The sequence below is a fragment of the Apus apus genome, chromosome 1, assembly GCF_020740795.1.
Source record: "Apus apus isolate bApuApu2 chromosome 1, bApuApu2.pri.cur, whole genome shotgun sequence".
Taxonomy (NCBI): Eukaryota; Metazoa; Chordata; class Aves; order Apodiformes; family Apodidae; genus Apus; species Apus apus.
In genome coordinates, this window is record NC_067282.1 from 108,899,576 (window position 1) to 108,919,435 (window position 19,860).

Consider the following 19,860-nt stretch of genomic DNA (forward strand, 5'->3'; position numbering starts at 1 on the left):
GAGAGGCACGGCTCCTCTTCCCCCTACCAGTCCCAGGTGGCCAGTTACTGGTGGGGTAATATGGCACTGGGGGGAACCGCTAGGGGAGGAATCTGCTCTTAAAAAGATTTTTAAGAATAGGCTGGGCAAACGTCCTGCACAAATAATTTAAATGTCATTGGCTTTGCCTTGGGGCAAGGGGGTGGGCTGCATGACTACTCACCCTGTCTTCTGCGGACACCCACGCACATCTGGAGGCACTTTGCCATAGGAGTGCCTCTCCATCCTTTTTCTAACAGGTTTGGAGGCAGAGGACTAATTTTGCCAGTGGTTTTATCACCTCAGTTGAAGAACTCTGAAGGCCTCACATGCTGAGATTTAATGAGAGACCTGTGAAGCTACAGGCTTGTCTTTGGACATGTCTTTAAAGATGCTCCTACCTATGCATTTCAATTAGATGTGAAGAGGTTTATGGTAGCCATCTTTGCCTCTGGTGTTTGCAGGTGATAGCACCAGGGATAGCAGAGGTGCAAAATCAGTGTTTGCCATGTATTCCCCTCTGCAGTATACAAACAACCTCTTTCACACATCTCCCATTTCCAGGTGTCCCATGAGCTAGCAGATCGCTGCTGCCAAAAGTAGTTTGCAATTCCTCGATAACTCAACTAATTTGCTAATGCCCTCAGAAGTTCAAAAGTGACAGCAGCTGCCTGTTGAACAGCCAGGAGCTAGGATGACTGTTATTTAAATGACATAATGACTGTCCCAGAAAATCTACAGTGAAGTATTTTTAACAAATTATTTTTGGCTGGAAAAACACAGCCCCAAGCCTGATCGTAAAGAAAACAGGGGAAACAGATACTTCCCCTAGCCTCACATTCATTTGGCTGTCTTCAAGGTGTCTGCCTGATTTCTGCCAAGGCTGAAGTTGCTGTTACAGCTTCCTAGCTGCTATGGCAGCAAATAGCGTTTGTTCAAACTAAGAGCCCAAGCATTCATGGAGACAGCTTCCTTTCCTTCTGGTCAGAGAAGAGACTTACCTAGGGGAAAGTAAATGTTGCTGGCTGCACTGCTGACTTGTTTTGCTAGTCAGTATGTAAGATTTTGTTTCAGGCAAAAAAAAATATCTGGTTATCTTATTTTCTGCTAGGGAGGAAGCTTCCCAAGTGTCTCTTTGCTTGAAAATTAATAGTCAGTAGGTGGTATGTGCAGGTTTTGCATAGGGCATTTGGGGGGTCACTGGGATGGGATGCTAAAGAGAAGTTCCATGCAATGCACCATACCTTGGATTTGTGACTACAGGTGTGCTCATCACTGCATGGGTAACACAGGCAGCTTGTGGTCCAAGCCCTGCAGCTCCTGCAATATCCCTTTGCCCTCCGAATACTGTGATTGAGGCAAACATTGTGCCAACTGCTGAAAACTTTTCAAGTACTCTTACTTTCCAGACAAGCTGTGAAAAGCAATCCTGTTGCAATACATTCACCTTGCACCCCAAAGCAATAGTCCACCTGTTCATGAGACCACCCGACCCACCAGCCAGCTTCCTGCAACTGGGTTTTTGCAGGGAACGTACAGTCAGAATACTCTTAGCAAAGCCTACAGAATTGGCTTACGTACCCCACTGGGGTTCAACTGCATGATAAAACCTTCCAGTAATGAGCCTGTTGCTCTTAAGGGTGTGTGGGGGGGAGTGGAGGAAAAGAGATGCTTTTTTATCTGCATTATTCCACATCACAGATGCTGACAGAATTATTGATTTAGAACTCACAGCTCCAAAAAACTCGGTAAAGTAATATTTTTAAGGTTTTTTTGTTTGTTTGTTTGTTTGTTTTTCCCCTCCCTCAGATGTGTTCTCAATAGGTCCCTTGGATATGGGCTCTTTGGGGACACTGTTAAACTTGCTGCTGCTAAACTGCAGTCCCAACCTTCGGTCTGCTTCCATACAACTCTCCAAGTCTACTGTCTTTTGGAAGAGCCCACAGCTGCAAGGTCTATTGCTTTACAGGTACTCTAGGAAGATGGAGGGATTAAGTTACACCTTATGTAAAACTACTCACTAATGCTCTTAGTGTGCATTACCTGTGAATGGCCTGAAATAGGCTCTCCCTAAAAGAGCCCTAACATTCACTTTCATGACATTCTAGTATTTGAGGTTTGTGTCATGGATTTTGGTGCTGAAATATTCAGTACACCGTCTTCTGTCTGCTGCTAGATCCACTTGCACATGTTAGTAGAGTGCTAACAAAATTACAGTTGGTAAAGCAGATAACGTGTTTAACTAGTAGCGAGACATGTATAAAATAGAATTATATATTTTCTAGAGTGACAAAGTCACTGGGATTTTTTTGTTCTTTTTTGTTTTTATAAGAAAAAAGAAACAGCTATAAAATCATGATTAAAAATGTTGCAAGGGATGATTTGCATTTCAAAACAATATTTTTAGAAAAAAACCCAAGTGATTTATAACATACAAGTGTTTGGAAAGTGTTTGGTTGCTGTGTACTGCCTCCTTTCCCAGTACAGTTTGCTATCTGTTATACAGTCTTGCATAAATGTTTAGATTAGGGGAGAAAAGAAAAATTAAATGTGATGGCTAAGACCTATAAGAGCTGACTCACTGACTTGAGTTATTGCTGTGCAGAAAGTTTGTAAAGCCTTTACATCCAGCGAACGTTTAGTGCTACTTCAGCCTTGACAGTTGACCTTTCAGTCTGATTGGGTTTAGCCACAATAATTGCAGTATCTACAGTGCAGGTGATGCAGATGGCTGCTGAGGAACCCAACTTCTCTCATTAGATCTGACTTCATGCAAGTAACATTCAACCCCTCTTTGCATGTGTGTGCAAATTTTCTCATAATATCTGTTATAGGAGCTGAGCAAGGCACAACCCCCCAGCTCTGTCTTTTTAAACAAAATTATTTTAAATTTCTCCCATTATTTTGAATATTCCTGGATTTAGCTTAGAGGAGGGGAGGAAAAACCTCCAAACCCTTTCCTCTCCCCAGATATTTACTCAGTACTGTTTTCTTCCCCCCCCCCAACCTTGGTAAGACCTAGTGTAAAAAAGCAACAAACAAACAAGTTAGACTGTTGTAATTTGGTCAACCACTCGGGTACTATCCATATCCACCATTTCAACGCACTCTATTTCCTCACGGTTTTCAGGATTCTTCTTCTCTTTCCTCTTCTTCTTGGACGGCGGCAGGAAAGTCAGTATCACAGGTAAAATGGCAAAGCAGTGAAAGAAGGTGACTAATGCTATTAAAAACAAGCACCTGAACAGTGTACGGGTCAGATTTGAAGGCACAGCTGCAAGAGGAATCAGACCAACAATATAGCAGAGGTAGCTCTGCAAAATAGCTACCCCATGCACTTCCAGGGCGTTTTTCACCCATTTAGTTCTTGTGAACTCTTTGCCCAGGACAAAGGTTGATAACAGTGGAGCACAGTTGTCAATTGTATAGTTAATTCCGTAAATTAAGCACAACACAGAAATACAATCTAGTTCCACTTTCCACAAGGTCATAAAACCTATAACTCCAAACTCAACTGAGGCAACAGTTAGAGTGAGCCAGACATTGATCAGAGAGTCTGCCACCAGGAATGCAGAGAAGAAGAGCAGAAATAAAGCACTAATGCAGGAGTTTTGTAAGGGGGCTCCCACCGCAGAGGTGTAACGATCCATGTACACAAACGATGGATTGAAAACAATGAATTTCACCTTAGAGGTGAGAGAGAGCTTCCTCAGGGTCTCCAGGAGGTCATAAAGTTCTTCCCTCTTGGTTTCCATTGTCTTGGCCACCAAGAACATCCTGGAGGCCACGACGTCAACTTCGTTGTTGTATTTCTTTGAAAAGATGATATCCTCTGAAAAATGAGCAAACTGAGGGGCCTTCAGGAAGGAGTTCCTCAACATATCAGTGAAGTTCTTCTTGGGCAAGCCCGTAGATATGTTGAGTTTCCTAAGGTAATTTAAGTAGCTTTCAAACCAAGATATCCTCACAAAGCCCTTGGTATACTCCAGCACGTCCTCCTGGACACTGGTGTTCCAGTACTCGATCGACTCGTAGATGTAGAACCCAATCACCGGGCTGTAGTTACTGAAATACTTCTGCTGGGCTGTTGTATACTCAATGGTCCGTGTTGCGGTCGCTACGATGTTGCTCAGGTCTGACCCTTCACTGACCTGCAGGTAGCCCATTAAGGCAAAGGAAATATAAACAAGGTAAAAGAGAACTACAAAAGGCTTGACATAAGTGTTTGTTATCCAGTCACAATAATAGCGTTTTAGGAACCACACCAAAAGATGACTCTCGTAAGTGCTCGTTTCCTCTGAATCTGCAGTGTCCTCGCTGAATTTGGCTGTCAGAAGAAACCTATACCATGCAGGCTTCTCTTGCAACACCTCTGGTTTTGGTACCTTTCTGCAGAAGATACTATGCTGGTAGTTGTTTTCTATGTAGCCAGTAAACACCAGGCTGGAACCATAAAAGGAGAGTACATAGAGGTAGTTGAAGAAAATTGCAATACAGGAATTGCAGCAGAAAATCCTGGCTGCTTCAATGTTAGTGAAGGGACTGGCACCTATTCCAAAAGTGACCAGGTACATGGCAGTGGTGAGAGAAAACGAGAGCATGGAGTCTGCAAATACAGCTGCAGTCCTCTCTTTAACGTGTTGGTCTTCTCTAGTTTTTCTCCAGGAGGACAACATTTCAAAAGTCCCATATAACCCATGACCTACAACAGAGCACAAAGCCAGTGTTTAAAGTACTTGAATTAACATGCAGAAAAATGTAACATGGACATGCTAGAAGACACAAAGGAGACACAGCTAGCTGTTACCAATGCTTGAAGCAAATGTCCTGCAGAAGAGAGAAATGATTATGGACGTCTAAGCTCTTTCATTTCATTATTTTGGAGTGCCTGTGGTGGAAGATGATTTGAAATTAAGTTTTTCCTGGTGATGGGATTTGACCTGTGGTGAAAGCAAAGAAATACGACCTTGATGTGCCTATGATGGAAGCAGAGCATTGGTTGGCTGCTTTGTAGAACATCTGTAAAAAAATGAAACCTTGATATAAGCTGAACATTGTCAAGTGAATCAGTCACTGATTTCTCCACTTCCTATACAAATTTTCCATCAGGAAAAAGAAATCCTAGAAACGGAACAAATAGAAAAATAAAAAATAAATTTTAGAGCTGCAGAATGGCAGAACTGATACAGATCTTCTTAAGGCATTGGTCTTCTTTAATATACCAAAGTCTTGTAAAACCAGCTCTATTTTTCTTGGCAGTTCCTGTATTTTGTACTGTATTAAATTAAATCTTAAAATGGATATAGTATTCATGAAAGGACATAAAACCTGCAGATCTACAATCCTGTGTTAAACCCCCAAATGCAGGTAAATTGGGAACAGTGCATGGTTTTATCTTAATCCCTGGCTGGTCATCCTCCTCTTATGGTTTCTGTTTTGTGATTGATAACCAAGGTGCATTTGGAGGACACAGACTTCTGCTCTCTCAGAGTGGACCTGAGCTGGGAATGTGGCCATCAACCAGCTATCAGATAAGAGAGAAGCCGAGACAAAAGTAGGTTGGCGTTTTACAGAGACGAACATAAACATGTAGTCTTTGTATTACGACTAAAATGTAAGACCTAAATCTTCTCATAACAATTAATGTATTTATTTAATAGATCCTTTCCATCTGATCCCACCCAAAATACTGCTTTTGGATTACTCCTCCTCCTTATTCTTTTGCTGTTTTTGCTGTCCCCTGTCTACCTCTCTGGTCTGTTCTTGCATTATCTCTAGAAATTCCCAAAAGCCAGTCCACAGTGTTTTGCTCTTACCCATTCCCTGGTAACACTAGATAAAATAATCAGTGCTGAATTAGTTGCTGATGACACTGAAGTGCAATCACTGGATTTTTGAAGCTGATGCTCCAGTCAGGCAGGTCAGGGTAATTCAGAGATCTCTGAATCCGCTGGCTGCAGAGTACCAAAACTGCTGTATTGGCTCTCTTCTCTCCACCTGTAGATTATCACTTTTGCCACAAGGGTTATGAGTACTGGTCAAGAAATCCTCCTCTAACCCAAACAATTCTATGATTCTGTGATCATGTTTATTCCTAAATACCTCATGTAGGCAAAATATTGAATTATCTTGACAAAGCAACTGATTTTTGGTCAGTACCTTTTCCTGTAGGGGCACCTGTAGTTGATTGACTCCACTCTTACTGCAGAGAACATCCTATCTACATTTTAACAGAGAGCAGAGCTGAACACTCTGCTAAGAAAAAAAAAGATGTATAGGGTATTTTATAAAGAATTCAAAATACAGAGCTCATAAGATGAGATAATAGGACAGCTGGTGTCTCCTTATCACCTCCTTATCACCAATCACCTGGTATTTAGAGCAATAAAGTCCGTGTGTTCATGTATATCAGATATCTTACCCACATTGCTATTTGGAGTCACAGCATGGACCACGATTGTCCAATTTGTAGCAATATTCCACTCCTGGTTTTGGTATGGCATCTGGCATTCATCTTAATTTTTCCAAACAATGTTTTACAGCTGCTTTCAGAGGCCAGGTCAAAACTGTCGATTTGGTAACTAGTACTGTGCCCCTTCTTAACACTAATGGAGAATACTGGAACTCCCCAGATATACAAGCAAACAAAAAGGACAATCAGTGACTGGCACCCCGTTGCTAATTATGCTTCAAATAGTTATGTTCTAGGCTCAGTAGGGAAAGCTATTAAGCTTGCTTTCAGTGTGTTCTTTGTAAAGACAGACTGACCTTTATTTAAATGTAACTGATCACTTGCCAAAGCAACTAGTAAGAGGTTTAATCCATTTATGGCTCCCATAATCCCTGCAGACAGGCTCGTCTGAGAATTTCACATGGCATCATATGCATTAGTGTCGAGTGAGCAAAACAGTGTAAGATGAGGTCATTGAATATTACAAATTACTTCCATTGTGAGCTTTAGCTATAGCATGTTTTTGTAAAAAAACATTTCAGTGTTAATAGACTCTTGCCTAAAAATATTCAAATAGCTGCATCTGACTTTGTCATGAATGAAATAATTTAGAGCTAATGAAATATGATGCTGAGCATGACTTTTTAACAGGTATAAGATTTTGGATAATGTCTCATAAAATGACTCCTGATACCACATCTTTTCTTTAAGGAGGAAACATAAAACCACCATTTGCTCTGAAACAATCTTAAAGACTACGTAAAATGGAATCTGATTTACAGAATTGCTCAAGTAAGTGTACAAAGAAGTGTCACCATATGTGCTCTGCAAAGCCAACAGGAAAACATTTTGGTATTGGTCTATTTTGAGATAGTTCCTTTTGCTGTTTTCTGTGTGCTAGGAATTAGTGTTTTCCTTCAATTGTACATTTTGTGATTCCTCTGTCCGCTCATACAATAGCTACAAAATTCTAATTTACCTTTAGGAAGACCACTCCAAAAGACAAACTTGCACACTTTTACATTTTTGTATCAGTGGCACTACTGACCTGATCCAGTATCCTCTGAGAAAAAGATGAAGCCCAAACTCATGCACAAATTACGCATGGCAGTCCAAAGATGAGCTTTATGTAGTGAGAATGGGATTTACCAAACCTAATTTACTCCTCTAAATACTGCAAGCTCAACTTGGGGTGACAGTCTCCAATGCTGTCTAATTTGCAGATGCTTGTATAAATCTAATCCATACAGATTAGGGCAGATAGATCCATGGAACCATTTTGTGAGAATTTCTTTCACTATTCTGTAATATCAGAGTTTCCGTATTTTGCATCCCTAATTGATTTGCACCAATTACATCTATTTCTCTTACTGGTGCTGTCTCCCCTATATAATATTAATGCAAAAGAAGACAATTTTTTCCCTCCAAATAAGTTCTGTAATTACTTTAACTGATTATCCCTCTTTACTAGAGATTAAGCCACAAATCTATAATGATTTGGAGCAATTTGTTCATTATTCACAGTCATTCAGTAAATAATAGATATTAACTCAAACACCTAATGGGCTACTGGAGATCTTGTCCTGTTGACACTTGCTATTATGATTCACTGGTAGTGCCCTACACTGAGCCTGTGCAACCATGAGCTAAGAGTAGGAGTACATGGGAAGATGGGATGTTTTTGAAGAAAAGAGGTTCTGAATGGGCAAAGTAAATTCTTAGGGGAGTAAGAAAAAGGTATTGGAGAAAACAGGGACCAAAATTTTTTTTCCTTACTATGTTTTTTTACTACATCTACCACATGTCTTGGATGACTGAGGACAGAAATTCTGGCTTATGTTGCTAAAGAAAATGAAGAAGATAATCACTGTTGTTTCTGAGAAGCTTAGATGTTTTATAGGCTGAGGTGGGCTAGTTTTAATTTTAGAAGCTAATAACAGTATCAGCAATAACACAAATAAATTATGCCTGTCTTAAATACAGTGTTTTTATGAGTAGCCTGAAAATGCTATAAAAAGTTTAATTTGCCTCCTTCAGGATCAAGTCTTGCAATTACACGTTCTGAAAAATCAATACAGAGCATGTATGAGAGAAACAGAACACTTGTAGGAAGCTGTGAAAACTAAGGCAAAATTTTCTCTTGCTTAAAATGACCAAATTATCTCCCTCATTTTAAACACTACTTATGTGCAGGCACTTGAACTGTTATTTTTAGTACCATTTTAAAAGCTCAAAAAAGAAATGCATCCTTTTCCCTGCTAAGTGGTTGTTCAAGCAACAGGCCTCTATGAATGGGCATCAGCAGCCTGGGCTTAAATTTGGCTCTGCTCCTGTCTCGTAAATGGCAGGACTGAAGCAGAGGAGTGCAGGGATTTAAAGCAGCCCCAGAGCCTGTGGGAGGGCAGCAAAGTGACCTCCCAGTCACCAGAGTCACAGATGAGCTCTTTATTCTCTTGGCTTAATTGCTTCCCTAAAACAAAGGCTGCTGCCAGCTTTTATTGTTCAATGATTAAGGGATATGTTCAATTTTGCACTAAAATCATGTGAGGTTTCGATCTCATTGTGATAGGATGAGGTTTAGGTATTCAAATAGACTCTGTAAGACTGAGAATAAGGTTTTGTTTCCTCTTAGTCTTACCCACCTCTGAAAGCAGAGAATAACAGTACACGTAGCTCTCATTTTTTCGCTCTTACTGTTTAGAAGGTTGTGTGTGTATGCATGTGTGTTTGATACTTGAGTACAATCTCTCTGAATAAAGTCTCATTTACAGGATGTGAAGCTCCAGCCTTCTGTGTGGAAGGTCACGTTTCAGGGGTAATTAGTTTTATTCATCCCATTTTAATGCAGTGGCACACAAAACGCTAATAATGATTGATCTCCACCTCAGTGAGGCTGAATGCTGCACCAGTACATATGTTGCTCATTAATTGCCAGAATTAAGACAAATACAGCACCCAACTGTCTTCCAAAGGGGGAAGAATCCTCTAGCAGCAAAGCTATGTTAAGAGGTGTTTCCCCCTTCTCAGCCACTGTTTCCCCTCCCCTACCAAATTTTGCTGCTCCCTCATTGCTATTAATTCACCTGTTTGTAGTCTAAATTGGGCTAAAAGAATGGTTGGGTTTAGAAACATCATCAATCTTTTTTTTTTTTTTTTGAGAGAGTTACTTTTTTAATCTGAAATATTTTCCAGACACTGATGGCACGAAAGACTGGCTGAAATTGGGAATGAGTCATAGAAAGATGTATGGGAGCCTTGTAAATGGGGTAGGCAAAACCCTGAACTGGAAACATGCTCTGATGGAGTTACTGAGGTTAAGTCTGAATTTTGATTTAAGGCTTTTTCTTGTACTGTGATGGCTGCATCCTGGTAACACTGTCCGTTCAGCTGGATGAATGCTGTCTCACTTAGGCTGATTCAAGCCTGAAATCATCCCACTGAACAGGAGCACTTGTCTGCAACAGGAATTTAGCATGCTGTGAAAAAGTGTGTGTCTCTACAGAGGGCTAGCTGTGGTCCACCAGCTTGCTTTCTGGAAATCTGTGAAAGACAGACTGATTCACATTCAAAGTGGAGTGAAATATCATCCACAGAGCCACACATTGGATGACTTAACATGAAATAGCTAGGATGCAATAAACTTATATTCCAGCCTGCTGCCTATGCAGGCAAGGTCTCAAGAACTGCACTTGTGCAAAATTAGCACATGGGAAATCAGAATCACACCCCAGGAATTGCCCTTTCCAAAATGATACCTGTAATAACATATGATACAATGAAAGTACAATGAGTTTTCCTAGCTGACAGTATTAAAAATAACAATGTATACACTGCTCAACTCTGGGACTGCTTTCCACAGTAATGTCAACAAAGAGGCTGAGATAATTTCCCCCTGCTGACTTAACTTTTTCCAGCTAGGTCAGTGAGCTCATCAGCTCCCATCTTCTGAAAAGCCAAGTGAGACTGCTAATCCGGACTCCCTTTGCCACAGGAGTTGGAATCTACCAGCTGTTGACTAAATATGTGTCCTGCCTCATGTGGCCTCTCTCAGCAGGCAGAATTTTACCTTGGAACATACAGCAGGTTCCAAGTCCTACTGAAATATGCAGGCAGAGCATGAGAATTTGCATCCAGTTGAAGCAAACATTTGGCTTCATACTCTGTTCTCACTAAAATAATAAAATACTGCAGCTAACTGAGATCCTTCAGTATGCAGACAGAATTAGCACCAAGCCTAGCTTATATGACAGTTCTCACTGCATTTATCATAACTTAGTGGCATGGGTTGAGCTGAGCAGTTAAGTCACTGTTAGCAGGCTGTTAGCTTGTTAGCCAACAAACTGTGGGTTACTCTAACTGAGTTAACTCTACCTTTGTGGTCTGTAAACGGTGCTGCAATGCTAGTTTTGCTGCATGAGTGTCAGACCTCAAAGGGTGTGCATCGTCAGACATCCCACTGCCTGCAGACCTGCCCATCCCAATTGTTTCTGCTGGGCAAAGAAAATGCACTGCAAATCCTACTTGCTTTTCCTGCGCTTGCATGTGTATTTTTTGGGTCCCAGTTCACAGTGTAGAGTAAAAATCCTACAGGAAACTAGCATCCTATAAGGTACTCATCCAATCAACTGTGTTTCCAGGCAGCAGTGTTTGTCTTGGGAGAACTGTGGCAAGGGCACCGAGCGCTGCGGACAGTTGTGTAGTTTTAAAAGCGTCCTCATTTGCAACACAAGTGAAGTCCCAGTCACCCAAGCACAGCCTGACTTCATTTTGTACCTCCCGGCACAGGTTCAAAGGGCAAGTAAGCATGAAGGCTATGGGCAGGCGTGGTAGCTGCATTAAGAACAACACATGAAGAGCGACACAGGATGGGATGTATTGGTGTTAAATGCAGGCTGTACATACTGCTATGTCTACTTTACCTCCAGTCACAGAGACCCTACATGTCTGTATTGTATGAAAACATACCTCAAAAATATGATGGCAATGCTGTTCAGTATTTGCAATTACTGCTTTAAAGACTACTAAATTTTACACATTATCTCAATAGGGTGTACTACGCCTGGAGATGTTAACATCTGACTTGGGATCTTCCCAAAAGAGAAATATACTCAAATTAGCTATGTCATTCTGTTAGGCATCTAGGCATAATACCAGCAGATCAGTCTCTGGGACTGCTTTACATTTGACTATTAGCCATTCACTCTCAATTGTCACGCTGATCTCTCCAACTGTGTTTACAACAGCAGCAGCCATCCCAGTCAGAAAGCCCCAGACCTGCCCATCTATTCCTCAATTTACTACCAGGATCAAAACCACCAGCATCTTGGTGCATTCACACCAGATAAAAATCTGCCTCGGTCTCCAGAGAGACAGTTGCGTTTTGTGCTGTATCTACTTGGCAACAAAATAAGAGAAACCAAAATGTTTAATGTTATGCTCCCAGTATCTGCTGTGCTTCACAGCTGTGGGCGGTTGTGCCCACAGAAGCACACCACTGAAGAGAAAGTGTCCCTGTACAACACACCGCATTGGCTGGAGCATGATGAGAAGAAATCTTCAGCTGGTGCTCAGTGCTTCACGCTAGGAGACCATGATGTTATTTTTAATTGTAGATCCTGCAGAAAAGCTCTCTGGGCCATTACACCTGCGCTCAAACTGCTCAATCAATGCAGTGGCAGGAAAACAGGGTGCACCTGGAAACCCACGACAAGGTGTATGTCTCATTTGGGTTGGGGGTAGCACCACCAAGCACAGGTTAAAGGGAGGCTAAGTCCCTCGCTGCACCAGAGTAATTTTGATCCCAGTCTGGTGGCAATGAATATCTGCCATAATATCCTACCTTCCTACGATTCTAAACTTAGCTTTTGGAGGTGCAGCACAGGATTAGCTCTCTCTTCTTCCATGAAACAGTCTGCTTTGGTCAAGTGTAGCCCAAGTCATACTAAAAAGCACACACTTGCACAAAGAATGCACTGACCAAACCAAATCACTCTGACGCTCCTGGCCTCACCCTAAACGGTCAGAACACAGTGACACTTGGGGTACACTGTGCAGCCCAGTTATAAACTCCCCAGTACTATCTTTTATTGTGGCAAAGAAACAATGAGTCGATGTTTTAGAAAACAGTACAAATTACCAGCTAATTTTAAGAGCATGATTTACATCTAACTATTGAAATGAAAATAATTCTACGTATAAATTTCTAGCTCTGAAGACATATGTACATATACACAACATGTGTAGATGCTCCTGTCATTTTTCTACCTATATAAAGGGAAAAGAATTTAAATAAGAAATACTTATTTAAAATAAGTAGGATTAAGCAATGCCTCTGTATTCATAGTCCTAGTCTTCGCCAGAATCCCTGATCAGCAATGGCAATAACATGGTTTGCCACTTTTTATTTCTAGAGTATGTGTATTTTAAAGCTATTAATTATAAAAAAGTCATCTCATTATTACATTTTCAAATTATCTTTTTAAAACCATAACCAATTCAAATCAGTAGCCTCTATAGGTAATTCAGCAAGTATGTGGTTAATCTTGAATAGTCCCACTGATTTCAATAGAGTAAAAATTACTGATTTAGCTATCAGAAAATGCTGTTTTTTTGCTAGGATGACCCTTTTTACTATTGAACCAATATAACATTTGCAGTTTTGTTATAGTGATAGCAAGAATGTCAGATAAGCATATTTTAAAAACAGAAATATATTTGGGAGAAAGCTTGAGTGGCTCTTTTGTTTTGAGAAGGCCAGATAAGCAAAGCAAATTCCAGTTCAAAATATATTTTTATATATAAAGTGAATATTTAATTCCACTTAATAATTGGTAAAGGCTTCTTTTGGTGTTTAAATAGCAGGCTGTTAATCCTGTTTAAACATGCAATTTGCTTCTCTCTGTTTTCATGCAAGACCTGGCAAAAGTTAAAAGTTGCATTTTTTTTTTCTGAGCCACAGAAGGAGCTGAGCATTAGTGAAATCTGGTTTTAGCAGCTGGAATATGTATGTCTGCATGTTGTGCTCATCTCTGGACTACTGAGACTTTGTGTACTTCCAAACCCAAACCATTTGAGCCAGACCCATGCTACAGGTGCAAACCTGCAGCACTGGGGCAAACAGCAGGGGAAGCATCTACCTCAGGCTGGCCTCCCAAGGGTTTCTCCACCCAGGAGTCCCCTGGTCCTCCCAGCAATGCCTCTTTTGCCATTCTGAACTCAGAAACATCAGAAAATACCCCAGGCAGCCCAGAGTCCTGCCTATGCTGTTATTCAAAGAACCAGGGATAAAGACAGTTTTGTGGTGTGGAGGATGACAAGAGGGGGAGGGCACAGGGCTGCAGCTGTGTGGGGTACATGGGGCTATCCAGGACCACCCTCTGCACCAGGGGAGCTGCACAGGACAGTGAAGTCCAGTGCCAGCATAGTAAAGGAGTAACAAGAGTGGTCAGCAAGACTGATTTCCCCCATGATGTATGTACACAAAGCCTCACAAGACAAGGAGGTGGTCAGAGGTAGAGTGTTATGTTCAGTAGCACTGGGCTCCAACTCACACATGACATGCTTAGATTCATATCAGCAGACAAAATTGCAAACTGATTTTCCCTGCAAAGTGAGTCTGGAACAGATTTTATGCATGCTGTGTGAAAAAAAATTACTTAAAGGTAAATAAAAGCTACCTGCAACCATCTGCGCAAGGTTAATGTTTACCTTGTCACAGAATAGCCAACTGACATATAGTACATGATGGTTCCTGAAGAGAAAGACACAGTGAGTATAGCTGGGGCAAAATAATATTTTAAATCTGTTTTAAATTTCGAAGGCCAAATAACAAAATATCAGTTGCTTCTAGGAGTATTTCCCTAGTGGCATATGAATTAGTTTACAACACTTCAAGTTCCTCATTTCTGATAAGAAAGCTGCAACTAAAACATCTCAGGCATACCCTTAAATTCTCCTGTTTAATTGATGTTTGTCACTATTATTATATACAGATCAACCTTACGTGAAACACAACATTCAAAAACTTGCAGAACTTCAGTTAAAGCACATAAGACCTATTACTTTTACTGACCAAAAAATATAAGAAAAATCATTGCAAGTTTGGAACTCTGCTTGGGCTTTCCACCAAGCACCCAGGCTTTACTTATTCCATCACTGCCAGTGTCCTCTGCCAGAATGTTGATGTCTCATGACTTGAAAACGGCAGGCCTGCTCCCTGCCACACAGGCCTCTCTGCTAGTGCCTATTTTGGGGGATGTCTTTTGTTAGCTGCACAAAACATGCACTCTCTCTCACTGAAAGACCTATAATGAAAAGTCACTTTAGTTCCTGCTGACCCATCCCAGGTCTTCACTGACCAGCTGAGTCCAGCATGCAAATATATATATATATGTATTTCCTACATGCATATACAGATAGCAAAATGTTCCTTTTCTCTAATATATGAACTTCCAATGTATTTTCATATACATGGAATTTTCCCTTGAGGAACTTCACTACTTGAAGAGAAGTAGGATGTCAGAGCCAAACTCTCAGTACCTTTGACTGTTTGAGACTACTCTTGATGAGCCCTTCCATTAAACTGCTGCACATGCTGACTTCTCTGCAGTTAAAAGAATACAGGCAGTAAAAGCGTAACATCTTTTTGCTATTGTTTGCATAAATGAATTCTCATTAAATGCATCACCTGTAACACACTCATCATATGAAATAAGTGCATACTGGGACACCACCAGCCAAGGGGCAATGCCTGATCTTAATCACTGTACAGCACTTGGTTTCAGTATCAAAGTGTTCTCTGGACAGACTTCCTATAGATACAGCTCCCCTTTTCCAAAAAGCATTGTATTTACAGAGTCATTGATACTCTTCTGAAGTCAAGAAGGACGTCTGAGTGCCAGGATTTCACTGGGGTTTTTGGTGGTGAGGGGGGAACACAGACACATTGGCTCTGTTGCCACCACTCATGGCCAGCTGCATGTTCTCCTTGCCACTTTTGCACTGCACGGGAAGGGCTGGTTCAAGTGTCTAAAATACTCGGCCACCATCTGTGCTCTGAGCCTCTTTCCTTCCCATATGTTAGTGGCTTCTTGGTGTTTGGGTTCCTCGGGGGCCTGGGGCATAATCCTTCAGTAGAAGAACTGGATAGAGGGAGATGAGCAAGTGGAGGAAATGGTTAATCACCTCAGTTTCAGATGGAAAACACTGACTTTGGTAAGAAGACTCACTGATACATTAAGTGAGGAGAGGTGGCCTGGGGACCTACTTCTGCTCTTCTCCTTAAAGAACAGGAATGCCAGGCTGATGCCACAGGGACTGAAGAAGATGCAGGGCTGCTCAGAGAGCTCAGGAAGAGACGGAGGGACTGAGGAGAGAAAAAGTAGAGGAGAGAAGAATGACTAGGAAAATGACATGCCTGGGATCCTGCTCAGGGTAGATAAAACCAGGTAATTTTATTTATTTATGAGAAGGGGACTGAAAGGAACCAAGCACAAAATGTATTAGGAGCGTAACTGTGCATAACCACACAGGGTTGAAGCGGGAACGTTGAGCAGATGGAGTGACAAAAAAACTAGTGTACTTCCAGGGCACTCTTGGAGTACCTTGACAACAACAACCAAAAAAAGGGATGAACAGTGGAAATCACTGGGAAATCTGAAGCAGCTGAGATACAATGGCAGGGTATGGTGGGGACCTGCTTGGGAGCCAAGGCAGTTATTCAAGAATATAGGGAAAACGGTAGGAACAACAAGCCCAGCTGTGGCTGAGGAGAGAGAAAGATGGGAGAGAAATTAAAAACCCAACAAAATGGCAGAGGGGGGATGCTGGTAGGAGTGGGGAGCATAGGAGAAAAGATGAAGGAAGCTCAGGGAGGCCAAAGAATGCTGAGAGCTGTGAAGGCATCAGGAAGGAGATGCCATGGCCTGGAGCAGGGAGACAAGTGAGACCTGGTGGAGACTTCTAGAGACTGCAGATGAGATGGATGAGATGGGAGAAAGAGGCAGCAGGGCAGCAAGCTGAGGCAGCCAGCTGGGGTAGGGCATGCTTCTCCCCAGGCATGAAGAACGGCAGAGGGGCAGCTGGACAGGGAAAGAAAAAGGCTTAACTCAGGGAATAAAAACATGTGACCCAGTAAGCTTCACATTTTTATTAACTGACAACAGGAAAATCAGTGGAGAAGCACTACACAAAGTCAAACATTCATGTATGCGTTACCTTTATGTGTAGACTGAAGGACACCAGGGAGACCTGTGCAGCGGCTGCTTCTCTCTCTTTGAAACTGACTCTCTATAACCAGTGTTGACACTTCAGCTTTATTGAATATAGCAAACACTTGGATGCTTGATAGGGAGGATAATGAATGCTTTTAGGGTGTAAAAATCAGGCATATGTTGCAGCTCCCTACCAGCAAGCTCTTCCAGAAATCTGAAGAAGGAGCTGGCCAGCTCTTACTGACAATGAGGTGCAGCTCCAGTGAGCACCTTCATTCTCTCAGGATTTTCATGTTGCTTCTTAGCTGCCCTGCTTGGTTTAGCTACCTGTTGACTTTACGGACCCTGACCTTCAGCAATCCTCTACCTGTCCTTCTGTGCTTTTCACTCGCATCATCAAAACCAAAATTCCCTCTTCTTTTTCCTAACATTTTCCTTCTGACCTTCTTTCCCAACTGTCTCTGACCTCAGATCCCACATTTGTCATTCCAGCTTTTTGTATCCACAAAGCCACTGTGCTGCCATCTCGGCTCACTTCACCAGCACGGCTCTCCCCAGGCAAGCCACATGGAAAGTGTGCATCCAACAGACTGCTGTTGCTGAGAAGCGATCGGCACTTCTCTGCATCTGAGAGGTGCTCCTAGAGCCCTGGTACCTCTGGGTACCTCCCAAAGCATTTTACACCTCTCCTGCTCCTGTGCTGCCTCCTGCCAGGCACAGCCCCACGCAGCCTCCTTCTCCCCCAGACTCTCCCCCCACGACTGGACCTCAGGAGGACCCTGCTGGGTCCTGCTCAACACCTTCACCTGCTCCTTCCCAGTTGTCCCTCTCTGGACCTGCTCTGTTGACCATTTTCCCTTCCTATCTTCCCAGCAAGGACGTACAGACAGGGTGGGACATGATGGGAGGATGGAGGGAGGGGGTAAGAAGAGATATTTGCATTTGTCCCTGTTTTGCTGAGTTTCACACAAGGCTGGCTATCATTTTCGTTTACAGCAAGCTGCAAGCTCGAGCTGCTCTTGTAACTGCTAAGTGGTTTTCCCCTGCCAGCATCGGAGGCTAAATATAAGCCCGTGGAGCCGGCCCTGTGTCCCTGCCCGTATCTGGCAGTGCCTGGCATTCCACTGCGACTTCACAGGGCTGATGCTTTCAACTTGGCAGCGGAAGAGAGCTGCCTCTCCCCAAATAAGCCCTAGGAATTTCTAGAGGAATAGGAAACAGATTGCTAGTTTTCTGTTCGGTGCAAAGGGCAATACTGCAATTTTCTTTTGAGTCTCTAAGTTAAACGCTGTGCCCCAGCTCTGGAAGGTAAAAAAAGTCATGCCAAAAACTTGTTCAGTCAGTGCTGCTTGTTGTCCAATGGTTTGTTTGGTAACACTCTGGATTTTTTGATGAAACTGGCATTTTTAAAGGATTGGCAGTTATTAAGCAGCACTTAATGCGTAAGGGAAACTTATGATGAATATATTAGCATCTGTGCCAGACCAAACATCTGTAGTTTTTAGTGGAGCAAGCAATAAAGAAATCAGAATTTTAATTCTGCTTTCCAGCTGACACTATAAATTGGCTATTTTAAATTCAGCCAAATTGAAGAATGTAGTATTTTGTTCTGAGGGTCAAAAATGAATAGCCTTAATCCAGTGAAGTATTCCACGTGAACTAGGCATGTGAATAATCTTGTCCTTAAATTACTTGTTTACACACTGACAAATGCAGATGATAGTTTTAAAAAACCATGGAGGCATATGCTAATTCAAAACATGCCCAGATGAATGGTGGGAGCCTGCCAAGTTTCACAGCTTTTAGGCTTCACTTTCACATCAGAAGTACCTGTGTAAATCCAGACATCAAGAAGAAAAGTTCCCAGTTTGACTTGACAAGATATCCCTAGAGCAGAGAGCAGCTGCAGCCTGCCTGCCCTCTGCTAGCTCACCCCCCAGCACAGACTCTCCGCAGGTGCTTTGTCCCCTCCTGGCTTCAACTTTTTGCCATTCAGTTAGCAGCCAGTGAGGGCTAAGAAGAAACCTGCCACAACATAAAAATCGTCATGGTCATGACATACGCAGGCTATGTGCAGTCATCAATGACTGAGTTATTCTGGCTTAATGAGTTACCTTTCATGAGCTGAGTTACCTGCCTTAATTAAATAGTAAAATAAATTAGAATTAACTAACACAAAGGTGATTAAATCCAAAGCACGAAGTGTTTAAACCAGTATTTCAGATTTAACAGGTGGAGTAGGCAAAAGATGTTCCTGCCTATGTTTCCAGTTTGAGCTTAGGTAAACTGTGGTGATTTAATAATTTAAAATTGTCCTACTGATTCAACACCTACAGAGGCTGGTACTCTTCACCACAGCTTGTTTGTTATTGGAAATGGCTGATACAGAAGAGATGTCACAAAAAACAGGATTAACAAAATCAAGTATTACAGACCACGTTGAAGGGAGTATTTTGCAGACATGTTGCCTTAATTATTAGAATGGGCTTGTGACTGGACAAACTAACTGTTCAGAAAGTAATTCTTTAAAATATTGATAATAGCAAGACCTTGCTGACCAATTTCAGCTACTGCATCTTGGAACGGCAGTGGTGGTCTCAAGAGGAACTTAAGGAAGAAGAGAAAGGGTGTGAGATAAACAAGTTATAATTAAGCAAGGACAAAGGCAAACTTCTACATGTTGATTGGAATAATGGATTGTGCAAACAGGGTAGAAAGCGACATGAAGGATCTGTCAATTACCATGTGCCACCAACCAAATGCCAACCATTTCATGCTGCTGAGAAAAAAACGGATGTCATATGGGGATGTATGAACAGCAGTGCCATATGCAAGATGTGTGAAATCATCCTCCTACTGTACTTGCTGCTGAAAGCTTCAGTCTGAATCCTGCGCCTGGATTTAGGCACTGCACTCCATGGAAGATATGGAGCAGCCAAAAGCAAGGGGATTGCTGGAAGTCTGGTAAGCATAGTCTGAGGAAACCTGGGATGAAAAGGAAGAAGACTGGGCAAGTGAGAGTGGTCCCAAATATGCAAAGGAAAAGAAAAGAAACTTGTTTTCCAGATATAGCAGAGAAATAAGGAGGACAGCTGAGTCGCAAAAGGGTTACACATGATGCTCATACCGGGGCAACACAGGGGGAAGTGGCCCAATGAGGAGACCAAAGGCAGGGTGAGA

At 42.0% G+C, this 19,860-nt stretch overlaps 1 protein-coding gene across 1 annotated transcript in view; it reads right to left on the reverse strand.

Moving 5' to 3' along the window:
• Nucleotides 1-3,021: 3,021 nt before the first annotated feature.
• The window catches only part of PTCHD1 (patched domain containing 1), a 33,504-nt gene continuing 16,665 nt past the window's right edge, over nt 3,022-19,860 (reverse strand). The window contains exon 3 of the mRNA XM_051608955.1: nt 3,022-4,720. Within this exon, the coding sequence (XP_051464915.1) occupies nt 3,066-4,720 (1,655 nt within the window). The 3' untranslated portion in view covers nt 3,022-3,065. The remainder of the gene's footprint in view (nt 4,721-19,860) is intronic.